This window comes from Schistocerca gregaria, chromosome 4 (assembly GCF_023897955.1).
Source record: "Schistocerca gregaria isolate iqSchGreg1 chromosome 4, iqSchGreg1.2, whole genome shotgun sequence".
NCBI lineage: Eukaryota > Metazoa > Arthropoda > Insecta > Orthoptera > Acrididae > Schistocerca > Schistocerca gregaria.
The window spans coordinates 310106706-310127664 of record NC_064923.1 but is presented as its reverse complement, the minus strand read 5'-3'; the positions used below and the strand labels follow the sequence as shown (position 1 = coordinate 310127664).

Here is a 20959-nt window from a genome sequence, read left to right as displayed (position 1 = left end):
TGGATCCATGAATCAAATCGTTATGCAGCAGCTCTTGGTGGCCAGGCCTTGTGTGAGATGTCACAGGTGAGGCATATCCACTTACTGTGAATCACACTTTTTCCTGCTGGAAGAAAAGAATTAAAGGGTCTTTTGGTTGCTGTATGATACTGCAAACTGTATGTAGCCTCACACCTTTCCCTTGTTGTTGAACTTCAAAGCTTACTCTTATCATTGGGGCCACATGAAAGATGCCATGTATGCAGAGCACATGAAAATTTCACACTGCCTATGACGTCAATTTTAAAATGACTGGCAGGTGCCCAGTTGAAATATTATGCAAAGTATTGAATGACGACCGGCTGCAAGCCCAAAATTTTTTGAACTGCCTATGACATCATCTGAATGCAGGTGAAAGCATTTGGATAAGTACTGCAGAACCTATTGCGGCATATGCAAAGAAACTTTGAGGACCTTCATTACCAGTTAAAGACCTCCTCTATGTCGTATGGCGGTAAAAAGTGTTGTGTTGGATCCTGCATGATATGAATAAAACGGCCACTAGCATGTAAACCATTCATTTCTCAACATACAGCATACTACTACATTTTGTTTGTCCCATATCTTCTTGAGGGTTGTATCCCACAGTTTGGCCTAATTTCTCGAAATAACTCTATACATCAATATACTATGTACATTTCACTTCTTCTTTGACCTTGACAGATCTATTATTGCAAGTGAAAAGTTAATAACTCTAAGTGAAAATGAACGTGAAAGATTGAAACGAAAGTTATCTGCATTTGATCCAACGAGAAGATATCATGGTATTGAAGAGACTCAAGCTGCTGTTGACCAACTGGATTCTGTTGCACAATCAATGGAAAAGCAGTTGCAGTCTTTGTCCATCTATGAGGAATTCCTAAAAAAGGTCTGAGTGTTTCCATTATGTTAGTTCTACATTTTGATATTTGTCAAATATTATCTTTTAACTTGAACTTAGCTTCATATTTGTCAAGGTTAGATTGAACTAAACTTAACTTCATTTGATCCCTTAGAATTACATTGTGTACAACAGGTTTATCTTGAAATGTACCTGGCTTGTTAGGATAGACACATTATGAAATACCTGATACCAGATTCATCTAGGAGTAAGCATTACACCTTTCAAGTATATGACATTTTTATTACAGTAACCTAAATTTGCTGTTGTCTCTCTTACTGGCACATTATCATTGTCCATTGTCAGAGATTATTTAAAGTAATTTAATGATCTGAAGATGGCTAAGTTCATCATCCAATTTCATATACTGAACTTCAGAATTGTACAGATCTAAATTTCGCATATATGTATTTCAGTTTAGTTAATTTTGTAGTTTTAAATCCAAGAAAACACAAGTCAGTTTTTGTAAAACAATTTTTGAATAAAACACACAGATTTATACTATATAAATATCTAGAAAATAGGATAAAAAACTTAGATATTTATTCAAAAAGTAAACATTTTGAACTTTCACAATATTTGCTGAAATTTTGAAGACTGTTAGTGCATACTAGAGTCCTCCAGATGTGTGTCCCATAAAAATGGTCTACACAAGAAGTACTCTAAAATCTTTTCAGAACAGTTCACACAAACAGTTCTATCCCTGATGCTGTGTCATTTAAAAGCACTTCACACATTAATGCGTTATAGTTGACTGATATCACTTTGCCTAATGACACAGGCAAGTCAAGTGAGCACTGACAGCTGAGTAAGTGCTGTCTGTGGCTATGTGTATGTCACATGGTTGCACTCATTTGCATATGGCTACAAATTTGGAGTATGTAAAGTATGCCCATGCCCTTCCCTTAGCACTGCAGTGTAGTTTAGTGTAGTCACTAAATCTTGCACTTCTTTGTTCTTACCAGTCAGTGCCCTTGACATTATGAACTGTAATGAGTCGTACTAGTTCCTTTGTTTGATTTACACACAAAGGCTTACTGTGTAGTTGGACTGAAGTCTTTTCTTTCTTTTTTTTAATTATAAAATAAGTTGACAGTTAGTAATCAGTTGTCATTTCCACCCCCCCCCCCCCCCAAGTAAATCTATTTCATTTGTTCTGTCAAAGTATGTCTTATTATCAGTGCAATTTTAACCGCAGATTGATTGCGAGCATCATTTCATCAAATATTCATTCACTCAAATTTACAGTTCCACAGATAAATCAGTGAGCTTCAATACATTCAGTATTGTGATTATCACTTTAATTTTCATTATACATAGTAATACGCAGTCATTGTAATAATACTTGATGAATTTCAGGTATACAGCTTACATATTCTCCATACAAAACATGGAAACACCACAGATAAAAGAAATTCTGATTTTCAATGGATTCCAGTTGTTAACAGACCCATTATTACTTTTGAGTTGTGATGAAGCTTAAGGCCCATTTTAAGCATGAAAAATGTGTTTACACTGAATGATGTGATAACAATCTTTCCAAAACTTATATTTTATAAAACTGCTAATCTTCAGACGCAGATGCAATTAAAAAGTAATACATCATTATGTTCCTCACATTATGTGTTGAAATTCCTCCATGTATTCCATTTACTTGTTCAGGATGCATCACTATGTTCCTCACATTATGAATTGAAATTCCTCCATGTACTCTCCAAGTGCTGCGTGCACTTGTTTAGGCCAGGTTATTGATAATATATTTTCACTTGCATAGCTATCTCTGTCAAGCACAGAGTTATGCAAAAGACACAGGCTTTTACAGTATCAACAGAAAATGAATAAATCCATTTTATTCTGTTTTACCTTCTTCTTTTTGTACAACATTAAACTAAAACATATTCTAGCAATTGTCCATGTTCCATTTCACTGAGACTGAGCTGAGAGACTGGGAAGGAATAAAATGAAGGGAGCTTCCAAGTCATACACAGCAGCAGTGGATAAATGTGAAAATGCTTCAGTGGCATGCTGTGTATACAAAGCAGTTTAGATTGCTTTTGGACAAGAGTAAAATGGGCCTACAGCAGGACGCCCACCAGAATAATGCAGCAAGTGATGTCATTTGTGATATGGCATAAGGCTTGTATCCAGCTTCAAATGTCAGGTGGAACAAACACAGTCTGATGGGGTAGAAGCTACCACATTTATGTGATGTAAGGGTGCTGTATGGTATGCCAAATTAGTGCAGTGTGTTGCACTTTTGCCATATGTCACATCTGTACCATATAGTGACAGTTTCTGCTTTAGTAGTAGACTTACCTCTGAACCCAGGAGAATAAAAAAACAATCCTGAGTTCCACATTCATTCTTTTGTCTTGAGGAGGAATATCAATGTATTTATAACCACAGAAGTGCTAAATGGAGCAACAAGAATGCTGAAGATAAGGAGTGGGAAATGATTACGAGTGAAATACCAGAGACAGGTGCAGTAATTGAAATCAGTTCTTTTTTTTCTGTTTTGTGAATTTGTGGAAAAGAAAGGAGTTATACAACTGAATAAAAACATATAATGTCATTTTGTATGAAACAACATCCAGAACCAGACCCACTTCCCTTAGGTAATCTGTAAATAAATATGGGCCTTTCATCAGTTAATTGATTATGAGGATGATACCTCATAACTCATTTTGTTAGTGAAAAAGCTTCATCCACTGCAAAATATTTTAAAAATTCACAGTCCTTTTGCAGTAAAGGTGTAAGTCATCTCCAAACACCAGTTTGTGTGATTTATTTAATTTAAAAACACAATGTGTTTCAGGAAGATACGATCCCATTATGACATGGCTTAATAATGTTTAAGAACTTGATAATGGAACTATGTCTCACTGAAACATGTTGTATTTTTAAGTTAAATGAAGGATACATCTGGACAACTGGTGCATCGTATTTGCCTTACAGACATCATGATGTAGCTGTACTATGGTTTCACAGCAGAGTTCTTTTAACACTCTTGCATGACTGTTGTGGCCAAACTCTCCAAGAGCAGTTTATAGAAGTAATACATCTGTATCTGAAACACCTAACAAACCAAGGGAAGGAAAATCTTTGTAATTATGAAATGGTAATCCAGATTTAGAAAAAGCTGTAAGTCTGATGTGCTTTCCATTTAATCTACCAATGCAGTTTGGTAGACTCAATAGATCCCAGTAGTGATCAGCCATTTTCTTCCAGAAATATGAGTTGGTGTTGCTAAATATTCAGGATGAAAATACTCTACACAAAATTTGTGTACTGCTCACTAGCATATCCAGACAAGAAGACATCCATAGACAGAAAGAAATTAAACCAAGTCATATAAAACAAGCATGGGGTGCAGATTATAATTTTTTTGATGAAGATAAATTAGACAAGCTAAAATTAGTAAATTTACTTCAAAATAGTGATGGACACTACATTTGTTTTCAGTTTTTCTGGAGAAATCCATCTCTGAGAGACATGTTTGCTGTGTCCAGAAATAGTGATGTAATTTGTTCACTGACTACCTGTATTATATGATTTGATATTTCATCATCACCAGCAGATTTCCTGATCTTTAGTTTCTGGGTTGTTTTCCTCAGTTCATTGTTTGTGACTGGTTTCAAGATCATGATGCTCCATGATTTTTTAATACCTTAGAGCCTCCTTGTTTGGACACTTTCTATCCAATTTTAAGTGCTCAGCCACATTTTTGTTATTATCATTGAGTATGTTTGCTATTCCTCTGTCAGTTGCAAATATTGTGTTGTCTATTTTCATTAATCTGATCTCTGTTTCTTTGCTTGATCAATCTTTTTACTTTCTCTCAGCATTAATTATATTCCAAACTGTGTTTTTTTTTAGTTCAGTGTGATGGTGTTAATTGCTCTTACCTTTGTCTCCCTTTATTATTTTCCTATACTTCATTCGTCATACTTTCTGATTTTTAGTTTTGTCCATCTGTCTCAGTCCTGCAGTTTTTGTGTTCTTTAACTTTTCACTGGTGTTCAACTGTGTTCATCCTGTACATTCTGTAGCTTTTGTTGTCTCTTTACTTTGGGGAATGGTGCATTAAAATGATATTTAACTGTAGTAATAAATGTATCATACTTTTTGTTTTATCCTTCCATGACATACCAACCATAGTATAATATAAGATTCATTAGAATAACATTTTCCACTCTTACCCTCTTAGGCTGATGAAAGATATTTGTGAGAGCTGAAACTGCAGTTTAGGTAGTTGTAAAGGGTAAAATGTCTCACTGTGCTCGCCCTCGTTTTATGTCTGTCCAAATAAAGTATAAGTAACATCAGCCCCAGACATCAGTGAGGTACGACAGTGAATAAACCTCTCCACTTGCTGTGGCGGAGCACATCTTCTTTGCTATTCTCGCCACCTTGGAGGTCAAGAAACAGAGAGACTTGCTCAGGTATGTCAATGAGCAGGAACACATGAAAAATTGAAAAACTGTCATGGTTTCATTCAGTGGCTAATGCCCAAGTAAGACACATGTATGCTATAATGGGTTATCATAACCTATGAGATCTGTTCACCCATCATTGTAATTGAAGATATGTATAAGAAACAATGGGTGTAAAATACAGAAAAGTTACCAGTAAGCTCTTTACTTCATGTAGCATGGACAGATTAAAGCTCTCTTCCAACATGCGCACATCTCACCAGAAAGAGGTAAATGAGATTAATTGACCATAGTAACCTGGTGAATGACAAGAAATAGTTAAGCATTGAAATAAGCATCAGTACATTAGTCAAAATCATGATGTTGAGGAAATGGAACATGTTGGCATGCTGATTCCAAGGCTAAGAGTGCAACAGTAATCTCCGAGAATGACTTTGCAGCAGCCGATCAATGCAACAGCAGAGTGGCTTCATTTCACAGAGCAGTAGCCAGTCAACACAACTATGTGATAACTGCACACCAGCTGATCCAGTATTACTTCACCCGAGTTTAATGTACTGGCAGCATTCAGAGTGTCCAATTAGGTGAGCTGCAAATAGTCCCAAGACAGAGAATGGTGAATTTACCAGTGTAATGACAAATTCTTTTGACAATATTGTAGTACACTAGAAGGAATTTATAAAGGTCAAACCAGATGGTTCTACATGCACAGTGAAAATTTTGAAGCAATTTTATGAAATATTACCAAAAGATTGGGCAGATACAACTAAAATTAATTTTATTCTTATTCATTCACAACTGGAAGAGGTGGTTCCAAATACCAGTATAAATTTAAGGGTTTGTGTCAGTTCAAAATAGCATTCACAAGAGAATTTTTGTATCTTAGTGTATGTCCTAAAATTTATGATGAGAGGAAACCAATCTTTGCAAAATATTTAAGACAGAAAGAATGTGATACTGATGACTTGAGCTTTGATAATATCATATCTGAAGAGCATATAAGTGCTTGTAGCATATAATATTAACATGTATTTGTGTTTTAAGACTGATGATAATAAGCATGTGAACTTTATGGATTACTTGAGAGAAACTTTACGTTAGAAGTATGCAGTAAAAAGCTGTCTTCTTGTTTGCCATTGATTAAAAAAGGGAAGTTTATTAGTAGTGAGCCACGTGCTGCATCAGGCATCCTATGTTATTTAGATGAATTGTCTTACTAAGGAGAATCTTACTAATTAACACAAAGATGGATGGGAAAAATTTATGATGCATTTTCTCTCCACATCCAGGAGGAGGTTAGAATAGTTAATTAGGAGGACACCAATGTATCATTACAGATATAGTATGCCTTATGTTACCAGTCATGGAGCTGGAAGGCCAAAATTTATTTATTTAGGAGTTATTTACAAAAATTATGCAATGATAATTATTTTAATTACTTACCTGAGACAAACTGAGCCTTAATTTCTTTTTTCCTTATTTATTGGTTTGTAAATGAATATAATTGATTAGAAGAGGGTAATTTATTTATGTTCATAATTAATGTTGTAAGATATTCACCTGTTCTCTTCTGCTGCAACAGAAAGTCAAATGTTAAATATAATCACTAGTTCAGCAACAGGGCATAAGCTTAATGTTCAGTATATTCCACAAAGATGTTAGGGCATTATTACTTGTAAAACATGATAATTACTTAATTGAAACTGAGTATTAAATGAAAATTATAGTCAGCTGAAAGTATTTTAGTGATACATAAGATTATCTAAGCTTTGTGCCCTTGCAACATATCTAATAGACCCAGAAGAAGACCCTCAATAAAAGATATTGTACAAAATTGATATGTTAAAGAGTCCTCAACGGACTCTGCCACCTTTTCAGATTAGGCTGGGTGACGACTGCCAGTTTCTGAGTTAGCTGCTAAGGTTTCATATTTAATTTTCCCTAGAGTAGTTTCTTCTACTTTCTTCTACTCTCACTATCCTATAATCTTCCACTTGACTGTGTTTCTCACTGTCCTACACTCATTTCAGTCATAGAACTACATTAAAATTAGCACTGACATATTACAAAGTATTTGACATAATTTTCTAATGAATGAAAGAAATGAAAATATTGGTATAATAAAAATCTATTACAATTATATTATGTGACAATGTAGAATGAATATCATACATAACTTACGTGTAATGAGAATTTTATATTTTTTCTATATTATGACACATTATGGTTGGGTTTCTACAACCTCTGGCAATAAAGTTCATTGAATGAAGTCAGAACAGTTGATTGGGCAACACTGGTGACTCCCAACAGTGCATGTGCATAGTGGCTGGTGTGGACAACCTGCCCCCACCATAGTTCAGTTGAGCATTGTGTGTGTTCTGTATTAGACCCTGTTGGACAAAGTGCTTGTTTAGTGCATTGGTTCTGAACAGAGAACAGGACAACGAACAAGCAAATAATCAATTTAAAGATTTGTTTTAAGCTCTGCACAACACCAAAAGAAACATATGCAACACTGATACATGTTTTTGGGGATCAAACACTGTCCATGAATTGTGTGTACAAGTGGTTCGCCTGTTTTCTAGGAGACTGGGAAAGTGTTTTTGACAATCCCCATAGTGGACAACAGGCAACCACTGTCAATGACGAAAACATTGAGAAAGTGAGGACATTAATCATGAACAACTGTTGATTATCTGTGTGTATGATAGTGGATGGTCTGCAGATGAACCATGAATCCATGCAACAAATCCTTACCTAGGAGTTTGGGAAGAGGAAAACATGTTGTCACCTTGTGTCACATCACTTGACTGACAATCAGAAGCAAGCACATTTAGAGGCTTCAAAGGATTTTGTCAAAATGATGGATGCGACACCCAATTTCTTGAACTGTGTTGTCACTGAGGATGAAACCTGGTGTTCTCTGGTACAACCCTGAAATGAAACGACTAAACATGGAATGATGTTCTCTGAGATCACCTCATCAGGAAAAGGTCAGAGCCAAAAAATCATGTATCGAAATGATGATCATCACCTTTTTTGATAGTCAAGGCATTATCCACAAGGAATTTCTACCTGAGGAAGCAATGTTGAACACTGCATGGTACGTTGAAATTTTGACCTGTTTCATGCAAGGTCTATGCAGGGTATGACCCCAGAATGCACAACAAGGTTCCTGATTTTTTGTTCACGAAAATGCTTGTCCACACACAGCAAATATCGTCAAATTGTTCCTGGTGAAGAAGGGGGTGGTGCAGCTTGAATATCCACTATATTCACCAGATCTCAGTCATCCAGACTTCTTCCTATTTCCTCAACACAAACTTGCATTGAAAGGAAAGAGATTTTATGATATTCCTGACATCCAACAAAACATGACATGGCTTTTGAACACCATCCCAAAGGAAGACTTCGTGTAAAGTTTCCAGGACATGTATCGCAGAGCTCAGCAGTCCATAGTTTTGGGAGGTGACTATTTCAAAGGACAGTAAGGTAACTGTAGTTCATAGTTCATCTATGTTAATGTTACAGGACTGTTCACCAAACTTTATTGTTAGAGGTTGTATACATTTTTATATGGGAGGTTACGTTCCATGAGTCAGCTTGTGGAGATAATGACAATAGACTGACTGACTTGTAATTATGACTGTTTGACAAATTTCAGATGTGTAGTTACTCAGTAATATCATGCTTACAATAGTGGCATGTTAGGATCAATTTTTTGAGGTCTATATGGGTGAGATCAAGAACAGTCTGTTCTGAAGGCATGTCATTGAAGAGTGAATTCTGTCCTTGGGGCTTCTAAGAATTTTTCTTTCTCTTACTTCTCTGACTGTAGTGCCTGTTCTGTTGCCCCTCTTTCCACATTCATGTGTTTGTATTGCAGAAGCCCTTCTTTTCTGCAGAGCACATTGTGGTACTTACCACCAACATAAGATAGCATGGGCAAAAACACCTGTATAGCAACAAGAAACACATGCAATACTGTAGTGCCTGTATTATTCTCAATTATGATGCAGTGTCAGAACGAATACTGCATTGTAATTCAGAATAACACAAGCACTGCAATATTTTATTTATCCGTGGACACAGGGCAAGCGGCTTTCAAGTATAATGTCTAACCCTTTAAGGAAATATAAATAATGGATGTACAAGTACTGGTTGTAGACACATGGTTGACAATATTTGGAAGTTCGGATCTGACTGTGAGTCATGCTCAGGTAACCAAATGGTGAGGCAACCACCCATGATAAGTGGGAAATCCAGGTTTAAGTTCTGATGCAGCAAAAATTTTCATTGTTGTCATTCCATTATACATTTGATGGTTATCCAGATTTGTAAATGTGAATACATTTTATGAGAAACACAAACAGTTAACTGACAGAAGTTATACATACATCAACCATGTCACAAAAAACAGGGGGGAGAATGGGAACAGAAATCAAATACGTAAAGGTAAAGCATTGGTTCAGAGAGAAAATCATCTGGCAGCTGTATTTGAGCATGTTATTATCTCTAGAGAATCACAGGACTGTTATCGAAAACAAAGTAACAAACATAGGAAGAATACCATGAGAGCTGCCCTTTTATTAGGTACTTTCATATATGTAAGGTACTTTCATATATGTAATGTACAACATTGCAGGGAAAAGTAGGTCACACTTATAAAATAAGGAGTACGGAAAGATGTATGTGGAATAAACTGGAAGAATTGGTACACTACAGAGAAACTCTGTCATTAGAATGTAGAAGGTAAAGGGGTTAGAGGCTTTGTGTAGTGCTAAGTAGTTACGATGGGTTGTGCCCAATTTTGGGTTGGTATTGGAGATTATAGGGTAGGCCGTCCCATGGAAGGGATGGGCTACGCCTAGGTTAGGTGAATCCATAGGTGGAATGATTTGAAATCTTTCTTTTATGTAGAGAGGTGACAGGAGGGACACTCACACCAGAGAACATTTAATATAGAACAGCATGTCAGTGCAGCTGGGGACATAAATATGAAGCTGTACAGTGACAGTTAGTTATGCTGTTAAAAGTGTTCTCCAAAATGGTTGAAGTACAATATATGTACATGAGCACTTGTATTTACATTGCTGCAAATATTAACTTACAACAAATCTGAGATTGGAAGTTGTAAAGAGGGCTGTAGTTTTAAATGTCAGTACGAAACTCTTTAAGGTGAAGAAGGAACTGATCCTTTTTTATCTATATAAATTTGAGAAGCTTATGCTCTTATGATTAATGATGTAAAGAAGCAAAAGGACAGTTACACCTGAGGAACAAGTATATAATCTGGGTAAGCAGTACTATTTTTTTCATATTCTTTGCTACAAAAAGTGGAATAATGTACATGGAAATCCCATACAAAAAAAGCAAAAATAGTCAAAGAGCAGAAATTATTTGCTAGAAAAGAGGATGTGATGAACAAAATATGTACACGAATATTCCCATTGAAGTAGATTAGGTAAGACTTGATCCTTTGTTGAATCAGTCTGGATTAATTGATAGAGGTTCACTTTCAGAACAAGGAAAAAGTGGATTTCGCTTTAAGAGACTATGAGTAATGAAAATCATGACAACAGAAATGAAAATAAACCTATTATTATTTACAGAATATTCTGTTGTTATGCAATGCTGTAATTAGTTAAGTGTGTTGAGTAGCATAACATCTATCAGCTAAGTGGAAGGATCTGTAGTATAATACAAGATTCTTTGGAATAACATGTTCCAGTGTACGTAGTTGTTAAGGGTAAAACGTCCCACTCTGCACACTCTTATTTTATGTGTATGTCTGTGTAGATAAAGTGTAAGTCATATCAGCTCCAGACATCAGCAAAGCACAACAGTGAGCAATCCTATTCACATGCTGTGGCAGAGCACTTGTTCTTTGCCCGTTGTGGCATGGCAATGCCTGGGAGGTCAAGGAACAGAGAGATGCATTCAAAAATGTAAACATGCAGAAGCGAATAAAAAACTGTTTTCAGAAGTGTCATGGTATCGTACAATGCCTACTGTCCAAGCAAGATGCATATATGATACAATAGGTTACTATAAGCTATAAGATCTGTTCACCCATCATTGTAATTGAAGCTGTATGCCAAAAACAATGGGCATAAATTACAGTAGAGTTACCACTAAGCTGTTCACATCATTTAGTAGTTTGGACAGATTAAAGTTCTCTTTCAACAAGCACACATCGTAACAAGGAAAAGAAGTCCATCAGCATGGCACCGTGGTGCTGCATAGTAGGACCATAAAAGTAGTTAACTTTGAGAATGGTGACCAGAAATTATTTATGAGGTAAAACTGGCATATACATCAGAGTGACAGTTCATACATGGAGTGTAGCCACCAATCAAATGCACAATGAAGGAACACTTCACAATGTAGTAAGACATGGGGCCAGGAGTAGTGGAGTGGCAAACTGTCACCATCAGTTATCTGCACAAGAACAAATAATTAATGCATACCAGTAGTTAATAAACGTATCTTTACTTAACTTGAGTGAGTCCTGAAGTAGAATCCAAAATCAGAGTCCAAGGTTCACAGCAAAATGCATCAACACAAAACACACAGTCTGCAAGGCAAGACACTGTGTAGTCTGATCCCCAGTCCATGACCAACTGAAGTGGACCTTAGTTACCACAGAGCTATCCTTTACCCAGTCCACAGAGGTCGCTTGTGTCAGTGCCAATGGAGGCCGAATTCTGGGAGTGTGCATCTTTGACCACAGTGTTGTCTTGCCCGACTGCTGTCAGCATCTGCTGAAATCTTACAATACTTTACCAGCTATCACTGTGACATCACACTTCTCAGTTACATTCTGTGCCTATAGGATTTCATTCCAGGATTACTGTGTTAACATTGTTCTGAAGATGTTCATGTATTGCTCATTGATGATCCTGACTTCTTTAGTAGCTTGTTTTCGATTCTGATATTATTTCATTACTTCTGCAAAAACAAATCAGCTGTCTACAATGATCAGATATTTCTGTTTGAGTTATACTTATAGACACTTCTGCTAATATTAGTAATGACATAATCAATAAATGTCTAACTGTGAGAAGTCACTCTTGTAAGTGTAGATATAGTTGCTTCTGTATTGTAATGTATTACCAGTTCTTCAAAATTGTGCCTTGGTTTGGGTTTCTTCCTCATATCAATATTATAATTTCTACATATCCTGAAACAATATTTCTCTCTATATTTATTTACAGTAAGTTAGCAATATGCTGATGGTGCACTTGTACTATATAAACAATGCATACATGGATACTGTACAGCAGAAATTGACTTTATTAGCACAGCTGATACTAAAGCACCTGTCAATCATTGGCAAATAACATACAGAAATAAGAATCAAAGAATGTAATTTTATAAAGGTGCACTGCACTTGGTGCAATGTTATATTGATTGAGCATGTGAAGTGTTGGAAATGGGAATGTCAGAAGCACCCAGGGATGCTCCATGGAAACCTTGGTTGGTTTTTCCCTGGAAAAGAGTGTCAGTCGTGTTTGTATCACGTTGTAAAACAGGGTAAGGGCTGGTGTATGGAGGCTATGGAAGGTAGTGTGCAATGTTTATGGAGACATGATTTGGAATAATTCTTGACATTTGTTCACTAAAATTTGATGCGTACCACACTCCAATGCTGGAATAGTACAAAGTTTTGGAACATGCATCTGGAGCTGTCACCCCAAGTTGGTTAACTGCACATCATCAGAAAGTGGAGCAGGTGTTACAGAAATTCCTCTGGGACATGTAGTGTTTCTCTGTATACCAATTCTGCCAACAAGCAACCAACACCAGCCTTCAGCATAGTACATAGATGTAGCAGCACCAGTGGCAATGCATGCATCTAGGAATCTTCTTGGCACATAAGTGCAGCCTTTTAGTTGCAGTGCCACCTTTCCATTATTCCATTGCTTGCTGGATGGTAGCTTGTGGTTTGACTGTGCTAAAAGCCACATACTTTCAACAATTCCTGGAAAAATGATGATTCAAATTTGCATGCCTGGTAGTTTGTTATGGAAATGGGGCACCCAAAGTGTGCCACCCAAGTTTCAATGATTGCCCATGATGTTGTCTCTGTGGGGATGTTTTTGATCAGAACAGTCTCTGCCCATTTAGTGCAATGGACCTCCACTATAAATAAGTACCTATAGCCCTCGGAGGGTGGAAAGGGACCAGCTAAATCAATGTGGACAAGCCCAAATCGGCACTGTAGATATCAGGAGCATGCATGTGGTGTCCCTCTTTGCAATGTTGGTACTGGATACAATTATGGACACAAGCCTATGAACCTTTCTTGATTGAAGGCCACTTGAAATAACCTGTCATCAGATCCACTATGGTATTGGTTCCAGGATGTGGCAGGTTGTGGATGCAGTTGAAAACCGCTTGCCAGGACTTGGGTGTAATGTATGGTCGATGTGTAGTAGTAGAGATGTCACACCATTATATTGGCTGTGCCACACAGTGCCTCTAATAGCTGTAAATGTAGGCTGGTGGATGAGTCAGTCCCTCTTCAGTTGCAGGTCAGAAACCTGGTCAATGGCAAGTTCTGTATAGTCCAACACTGGGGCTCATCCACTAATGTGTGAGAAATATTCTGCCATGATATTATCAGCTTCATGGTTGTGATGCTGTAATGCATGTCCAAAGTAAACTTGCACATGTACCCTAAATGACAAAACTGACTAGGAAACTACTTGTCAATGACTTTCTGGAAAGCAGCCATGGTGGGTTTATGGTCGTTGAAAATAGTGATAGGTCTGGCCTCTATGAAGAGGTGGAAGCGTTTGATACACTCATGCATTTTGAGGAATTTCGTGTTGTAAGCACTCCAAAGAGTTTGGGTGGCTGGAACTTCTGTGAGAACAAATTCAAAGGCTGCCAGTGTCAACTCACATTTTAATGACATGCTGTGCTGATAATGAACTGGCTGGCATCCACTATTAAGGTCAATGTGCTCCAAGGGCAAGTTGTATGAGAGCCACCATGTCAGCTAGGCTATTTTTGCAGCTTCTTAAAGGCAGAATTCATCTCCAGTGTCTACAGAAGGGGGCATTTGCTGCTTTTGTTGTGTCCACCTAACATATTAAGTAGAGGTATCGGAAGAGCAGTAGTTCTGGGAAGATGTTGGTGATAAAAGTTTACCAAGCTGAGAAATCTCCTGAGATCTTTATAGTTCTGAGGTCAGTGAAGAGAACATAACACCTCCAGCATTTCGGGTAGAGGGGAGATGCCTTGGGCTGACACTCTGTAACCAAAGGAAGTTACCCCTGTTTCATTGAACATGCACTTACCTTCATTTAGTTTGACTCTGTGCATACTTAGCCTGGTTCACACATCATTAAAATGTTTTTCATGGTCCAGGACATTTCTGGAAAAACCAAAATGTCAGCAAGAGAAGTGAAGCAAGAAATTATTCCCCCCAGTACACAATACAGAAAAACGCTGACAAGTCTGTGCAGCATTTGTAAGCCCAAATTCAGATAGTCCAAATGGGGTAGTCAGTGCGTCTTTGGTATGTCCAGCTTTGCTGTTACATGTTTCTGTTTGACAGCTTTATGACAATCTAACACACTTAAAACTTCTACCCCTGACATTGAATTTGTGAAGTCTGGATGTGTAGTCTTGGATATCTGTCCAGAATAGCTCTAAAAACATCAGCCCTGTAAAGCAATTAGAAATGAATGGATTTGTGATGTCATGTGTCTGATTACTGTTTGATCCATGGAGAAGTAACACAGAGATCATGAAGGAACTGAAATGAACACTCTTGAAGATAGATGTAAACTATTCTGAGAAACTCTATTAACAAAGTTACAAGAACCATCTTTAAATGATGTCCCTGAGATTATACTACAATCCCATACATATTGCTCACATAGGGATTGTGAGGACAAGATTAGAACAATTACTGCCTGCACAGAGGTATTCGAACAATATTTCTTCCACTGCTACATGAATGGAATAGGAAGAAACATTAATAAATGGCACAGTGGATATACCCTGCGCCATGCACCTGACAATGGTTTACAGAGTATGAAAGTAGAATTAGAATTAGAAGATTGTTGGGAAAGTTGACTCACATATTGTAGCACCATTCTTAGTTATTTGTGCTCTTGCTTCCCAACCGAAGCTTGTGCTCTCGTACTACATAAACAATGTGTACACTGATACTGTACTGCAAAAATTGACTGTAACACAACTGATACAAAAGCACAAGTATATGGACATAACTTGCAGTGTGTTCTCTCTTTTTCAAATTGCTAATGTCTACAATAGTTACATTTTCAAATCATCTGCATATACACCCTTTTAGAGGTTTCCAATTTACTCAAGATTTATTGTTGTAACAGTGCATATGGATTATATGAATTGATTACATTTACAGATTAATAGCACAAGCAGTACTGAGATACCAGGAATCGATCCATGCTGAAACACCTTTATTAGTACGTGGTGTAGCCTCCACAGGCAGTGAATCTGACATCCAGTTAATCATACAGACTATAGATACTGTCCTGGGACATGTTATGCCACACCTGCTTAACCTGTTCCCATAGTTCTGTAAGAGTTTTTGGTTGACAAGTCACGTGAGTCACCTGTTGTCCCTTCATACCCCACACATGCTTTGTTGAAGATGAGCCTGGAGATCCAGCTGGTCAGGGTAGTTGCTGCAGGTCTTGCAGAACATGTTGACTTTCAAGGGCAGTCTGTGGGTGAATATTATCCTGTTGGGACGACCCATCACCTTCCTTTTGCAAGAATGGCAAAATAACAGGTCTTATAAAATTCTGCATGTACTTGAGTGCTGGTTAGTGTCCCCTCCAGAAACACAAATGTGGACAAAAGTTATAGCATATTGTACTCAGACCGAAGGCCTGAGATGAATCCAGTGTTTTGGATGAATGCACTCTATAAGACAGTGCCCACGAGGTCTGCATCCCTTGCATAGAGGCAGAATATGCTTTCATCGCTAAAGACTGCTGTACACCACTCCGTATTCCAAGTGAGTCTGTGACAGCACCAACTGATCTGTGTATGTTGATGCTTGGTGTGAGTGAAATAGGAGCTAGAGGTGTGTGTGCCCATAGTCCCACTGCCAATAACCAGTTCGCAAAAGTTTGTATTGACACATCTGGACTCACAAGCCCTCTTACCTGTTCTGTAATTGCTGTATGATCTGCCACCGCTGCTCTTACAATGCGAAAAATGGGCATCTGTGCTGCACAGATATCCAGAACCTCATCTACAGCTGTGAGAATGTTCAAGTGATCACTAATACCAGCATCATTTGCACAACTGATGCAGCATATCCAACTTGATTGTCAGTTCTCCAAAAGAACAATCCTGCCACTTTGAAGCCCACAATTTGACCCATTTCAAATTCACTCAGTTGTCTATAGGAAGCATGAGTGCATTTCTATGGCATGATTGCCGCTTGCTTCACAGCTTTGCATCACAATGAGTCTTCTGTCTGTGTGCATTCTCTGCTAAAGGGCAGATGCAGATGGCTCTCTGGTAAGTATGTCACTATACTATCTGTTAGCAGATAACACTGAAAACATTATCAGTACATCTACTGTCCCCCAGCTGGCATATGCCATAAAATTAAAACTGGCATAGTCTTTCCAGCTTTACTATTTTTTATTTATTTGTTTATTTTTTATTATTTATTTTTTTATTTATTTTGCAGCATATATTTTATCTCTGTGTTTGCTTTTTCCATGTCTTTGTTTATGAAGAACTATTCCGCCAGATCATGGCGACTTCTTTTTTTGAGTCACAGCCTATGTCTTTAGACTGGTTTGACGCGGCCACCAAAAATTCCTCTTCTTTGCCAACCTCTTCACCTCAGAATAGCACTCACAACTTACTGCCTCAATTATTCGCTGGATGTATTCCAATCTCTGTCTTTCACAACAGTTTTTACCCTCAACAGCTCCCTCTAGTAAAAAAAAGGAAGGAAGATTGGGTTTAATGTCCCACTGACATCAAGGTTATTAGAGACAGAGAACAACCTTGGCTTCTATCAAGGATCAACATCAAGGTCATTAGAGACAGAGCAGAAGCTTAGATTGTGTCAACGATAGGGTAAGTTAGTTTTATGCAATATTCTGAGCACAAGTTGCAGCCAGGTGTGGGCTGGATTGCAGTGAGTTACGCATACCAACAGTTCCAAAGCAGAATAGAGGCCACAGGGTCGTCAAATTGCTGAAAGACTATGCGTAGTGGTTTTGCATGTCACAAATCTCAGGCAGAAAATGCCCATGGGCCAACCTAGGGTGTTATGAGTATGTGACGTGAAGCGGCGTGTATGGCAAAACAGAGGAGCATTTGGAAAGCTTGGATGAGTCTTAATACAGTGCCTTCTACCTCTTCTTGATACATTGGTGGCAGAAGTTCCCACTACATTTGGCATCAGAATAGCGGATGTCGTCTGTCCAGTACAACGTTTGAGCCAACCGCCATCATTACATTCACAAGATGTGGTGAGTTTTGACCAGATTTTCTTCTGAATATTGGACGTTTTTGTGTTTTTGAGTATGGATCATGGCAAGCCATTTTAGATGGTTTGCGTAGGCATATTATTATTATTATGGGTCAGAATAAGTGTTAGTGTATTTGGGACAGTAAGATTTTTTTGTGGCATCTAATTACTTATGTATTGGTTTGAGTATGATGTTACCGATTATGATGATATTGAGCTGTAGGGAGTTGGGTTATTCTGTTACTTAAATGTTTTGTTTCGGAACTAACTGGGAATGAAAGCAACTCAATGACAGAGTCAGGAATGCAAGGTGTGTCAGAACCAGAAGCAGTATGAATTTTGTAGGAAAAAGTAGCACAATTGACAGCAGACAACACGCAGTTGAGAAATGAATTAACATCTAGAAGTGAGTGGGAAACCACATCTGATCAGTCGTTGTCTAGGCTGAAGGAGACTGATCCAGCTGCTGCAAGTTTGATTATTCTGTTTTCTGGCAAGGCATTTGAGGATGTGTGTTCGTTTGTGGAGGACTTGGAGACTTCGGTGGTGATGAATGGTTGGTGTGATGAGTGGTTGTTACATATAGCCAAGATTAGATTAACGGGTGAAGCGAAAACATATGTAAAGTGTTCTGAGATCTTAAGGAAGGCAGGACAGTTTAAACAGTTAAAGTAAGGGCTTTTACAAAGGTACAAGAAAACAGAATAGCACTTGGTACTTTAGAGAGAGGTTAAGTACAGTGTCAAAGAGACAGGGGGAGCTGATGGAGAAATTTGTAGACAAGTTAAGGGAAATTAATGAGTATACTTATGAGTTGGATCCGAGCGATGAAACGAATAGCATTCTGTTGCAGGAGGCCAAGCAAAGGGCACGTGATGCATTTTAGAGAGGGTTACTGGCGCATCTGTCATGGAAAGTGCTTGAAGGGACTCCAAAAGATTTGTATTTGGCCATTCAGCTCGCAATTCAATGTGAGGAAATAGACATGACAACAAGGGTACGTGAGAGGCAAACAGTGTTTACAGCAGGTGTGAAATGTTTTAAGTGTGGTCATATGAGACATGTGCAGAGGCAATGTACCCAGTCACCAAGGAATAAAGGAAGGGGTGGAAATCGGCCATGGGGAGGATGGAGAAGTGGAGATAGGAGAGGTGGACAAGTGTTAAATGGCAGAGGGGGCCCAAGGCCCACCTAATGGAGCTCCCGTTTAATTTCAATGGTATGAACACATATGCACAGGTGTAATGTTCATTGGTAGGACCCATAGGAACTAAAAAGTTTAAGATTTTGTTGGACACAGGGGCGGAAGTGTCAATGGCTACTGGGAATATAATGAGAAGAAGGGAGTTAAACCCAACATGTTATAGGATGCGTGGAGTGGGGGATAAGGAGTTTATGCCTTTGGGGTTGGTGACAGTTGACTTTTAAATAGAGAAAGTCTGATTTAATGCATGTGTGGAGGTAGTACCATGGGTAAGTGAGGGCTATGACATGATCCTAGGAGTAGATTTCTTGCATCAACATAATGCGAAAATTGACCTTGGACATTGAACTGTGGAACTCGGTGGAAAGTTAAGTCAGCTAGGGGAAACTGTTGTCAATGCAGAACTGTCGCGAGGGGTGTTCAACGTAATGAACAAACCAATTGAACTGCGTACATTAGCATTAAGGCTTAATTCACATGAGTGTGTGTTTAGTGGCACTGGGATGTCACTTTGGGTAAGTGTGGAGTCAAATCTACCTGTGGGTACAGTATGTGTTATTGCACCATTGGAGGGTAAGGTAGTTTTTGGTCCATTGGGTTGTTTTGTGAAATGTAGTGTTGTACGCGTACAGGAGGGGAACGATGGCTGAGTAGTTCCTGTGAACATGGATAATTTTAGCACTGTAGACTTGAATTTGAGGAAAGGAGTTTTAGTAACAAATTTGGATGTGCCAGATGACGAAGACTGGTGTTCAAGGGGTAGGCGAAGCGATCAGTGACTAACTGCCATTAGAACTGCATTGCATGACAAAATTAAGCATTTGAAAGGAGGAGAAAGAGAGCATATGGAAGAATTATTGTGGGAATTTAAGGATTTGTTTTTTCCACAAGGGCCATTGTCACCAATTCCATTAGTTCAACATACAATACAATACCAACAGGGAGTGAAGCACCTGTTTACCGTAAACCATACAGAATACTGAGATATTTTCAGCCAATTGTGGAGGATTTCAGAGATCAGCAACTTGTGTACAGTATTATAGAGCATAGTAAAAGTTGCTAGGGAGCGGGCATTGTTGTAGTGCCTAAAAAATCTATGGCTGGAACTAGGAAATACAGGTTCTCTTGTGACTACCGATACCTCAATAATAACACAGTGACAGACGCATACCCCATTCCAAACATATCAGAGACTTTGGATCACTTAGGACAGTGCCAGTACTTTTCTACAATGGATTTGACAGTTAGGAGTAGCTCCAGAGGACCGTCCAAAAATTGCTTTCTCCACTGCTGGAGGCTATTACCAGTACATTAGCATGCCATTCAGCTTGAAAAATGCTCCGGCAACATTTCAGAGATTGCTACACAGTGTCTTGAGAGGCTTGAAAGCATGACAGTGTCTGGTCTATTTGGATGACATTATAGTGTTTTCAAGTAGTATCGAGCAACATAGGCAGCGGTTAAGGGAAGTCTTTATGAAGTTATGAGGTTAAGAGCAGCTCGTTTGACGTTGAGCCTGGAGAAGCGTCTTTTTGCATTAGAAGAAGTAAAATATTTGGGTCATATTAACAGTAAGGACAGAGTGCGAACAGATCCAAGTTGGTACAGGCTGTAAGGGATTTTTGGGAACCAAAAACAGTCAAGGAAGTGCTGTCATTCATCGGAATTTGCAATTTCTATCAAAAGTTCATGAAGGGTTTGCAGATTTAGCACAGCCGTTGACGTGATTGTTAAGGAAGGGTGTGAAATTTGAGTGGACAGAAGAGTGTCAGAAAGCATTTGACAAACTGAAAGAAGTGTTAACATCAAGTCCGGTTCTTGTGTTTCCAGATTTTGAAAAGGAGTTTATATTAAGCATGTGATGCATTGAATCAAGCATTAGGGTGTGTTCTGATTCAGGA

At 38.2% G+C, this 20959-nt stretch overlaps 1 protein-coding gene across 2 annotated transcripts in view; it reads left to right on the top strand.

Annotated features, from left to right (window-relative positions):
• LOC126267004 (uncharacterized) overlaps positions 1-20959 on the top strand; it is a 105947-nt gene that overhangs the window by 19706 nt on the left and 65282 nt on the right. For both annotated transcript variants that reach the window (XM_049971766.1, XM_049971765.1), the window contains exon 3: positions 703-907. In XM_049971766.1, the coding sequence (XP_049827723.1) occupies positions 703-907 (205 nt within the window). The remainder of the gene's footprint in view (positions 1-702; positions 908-20959) is intronic.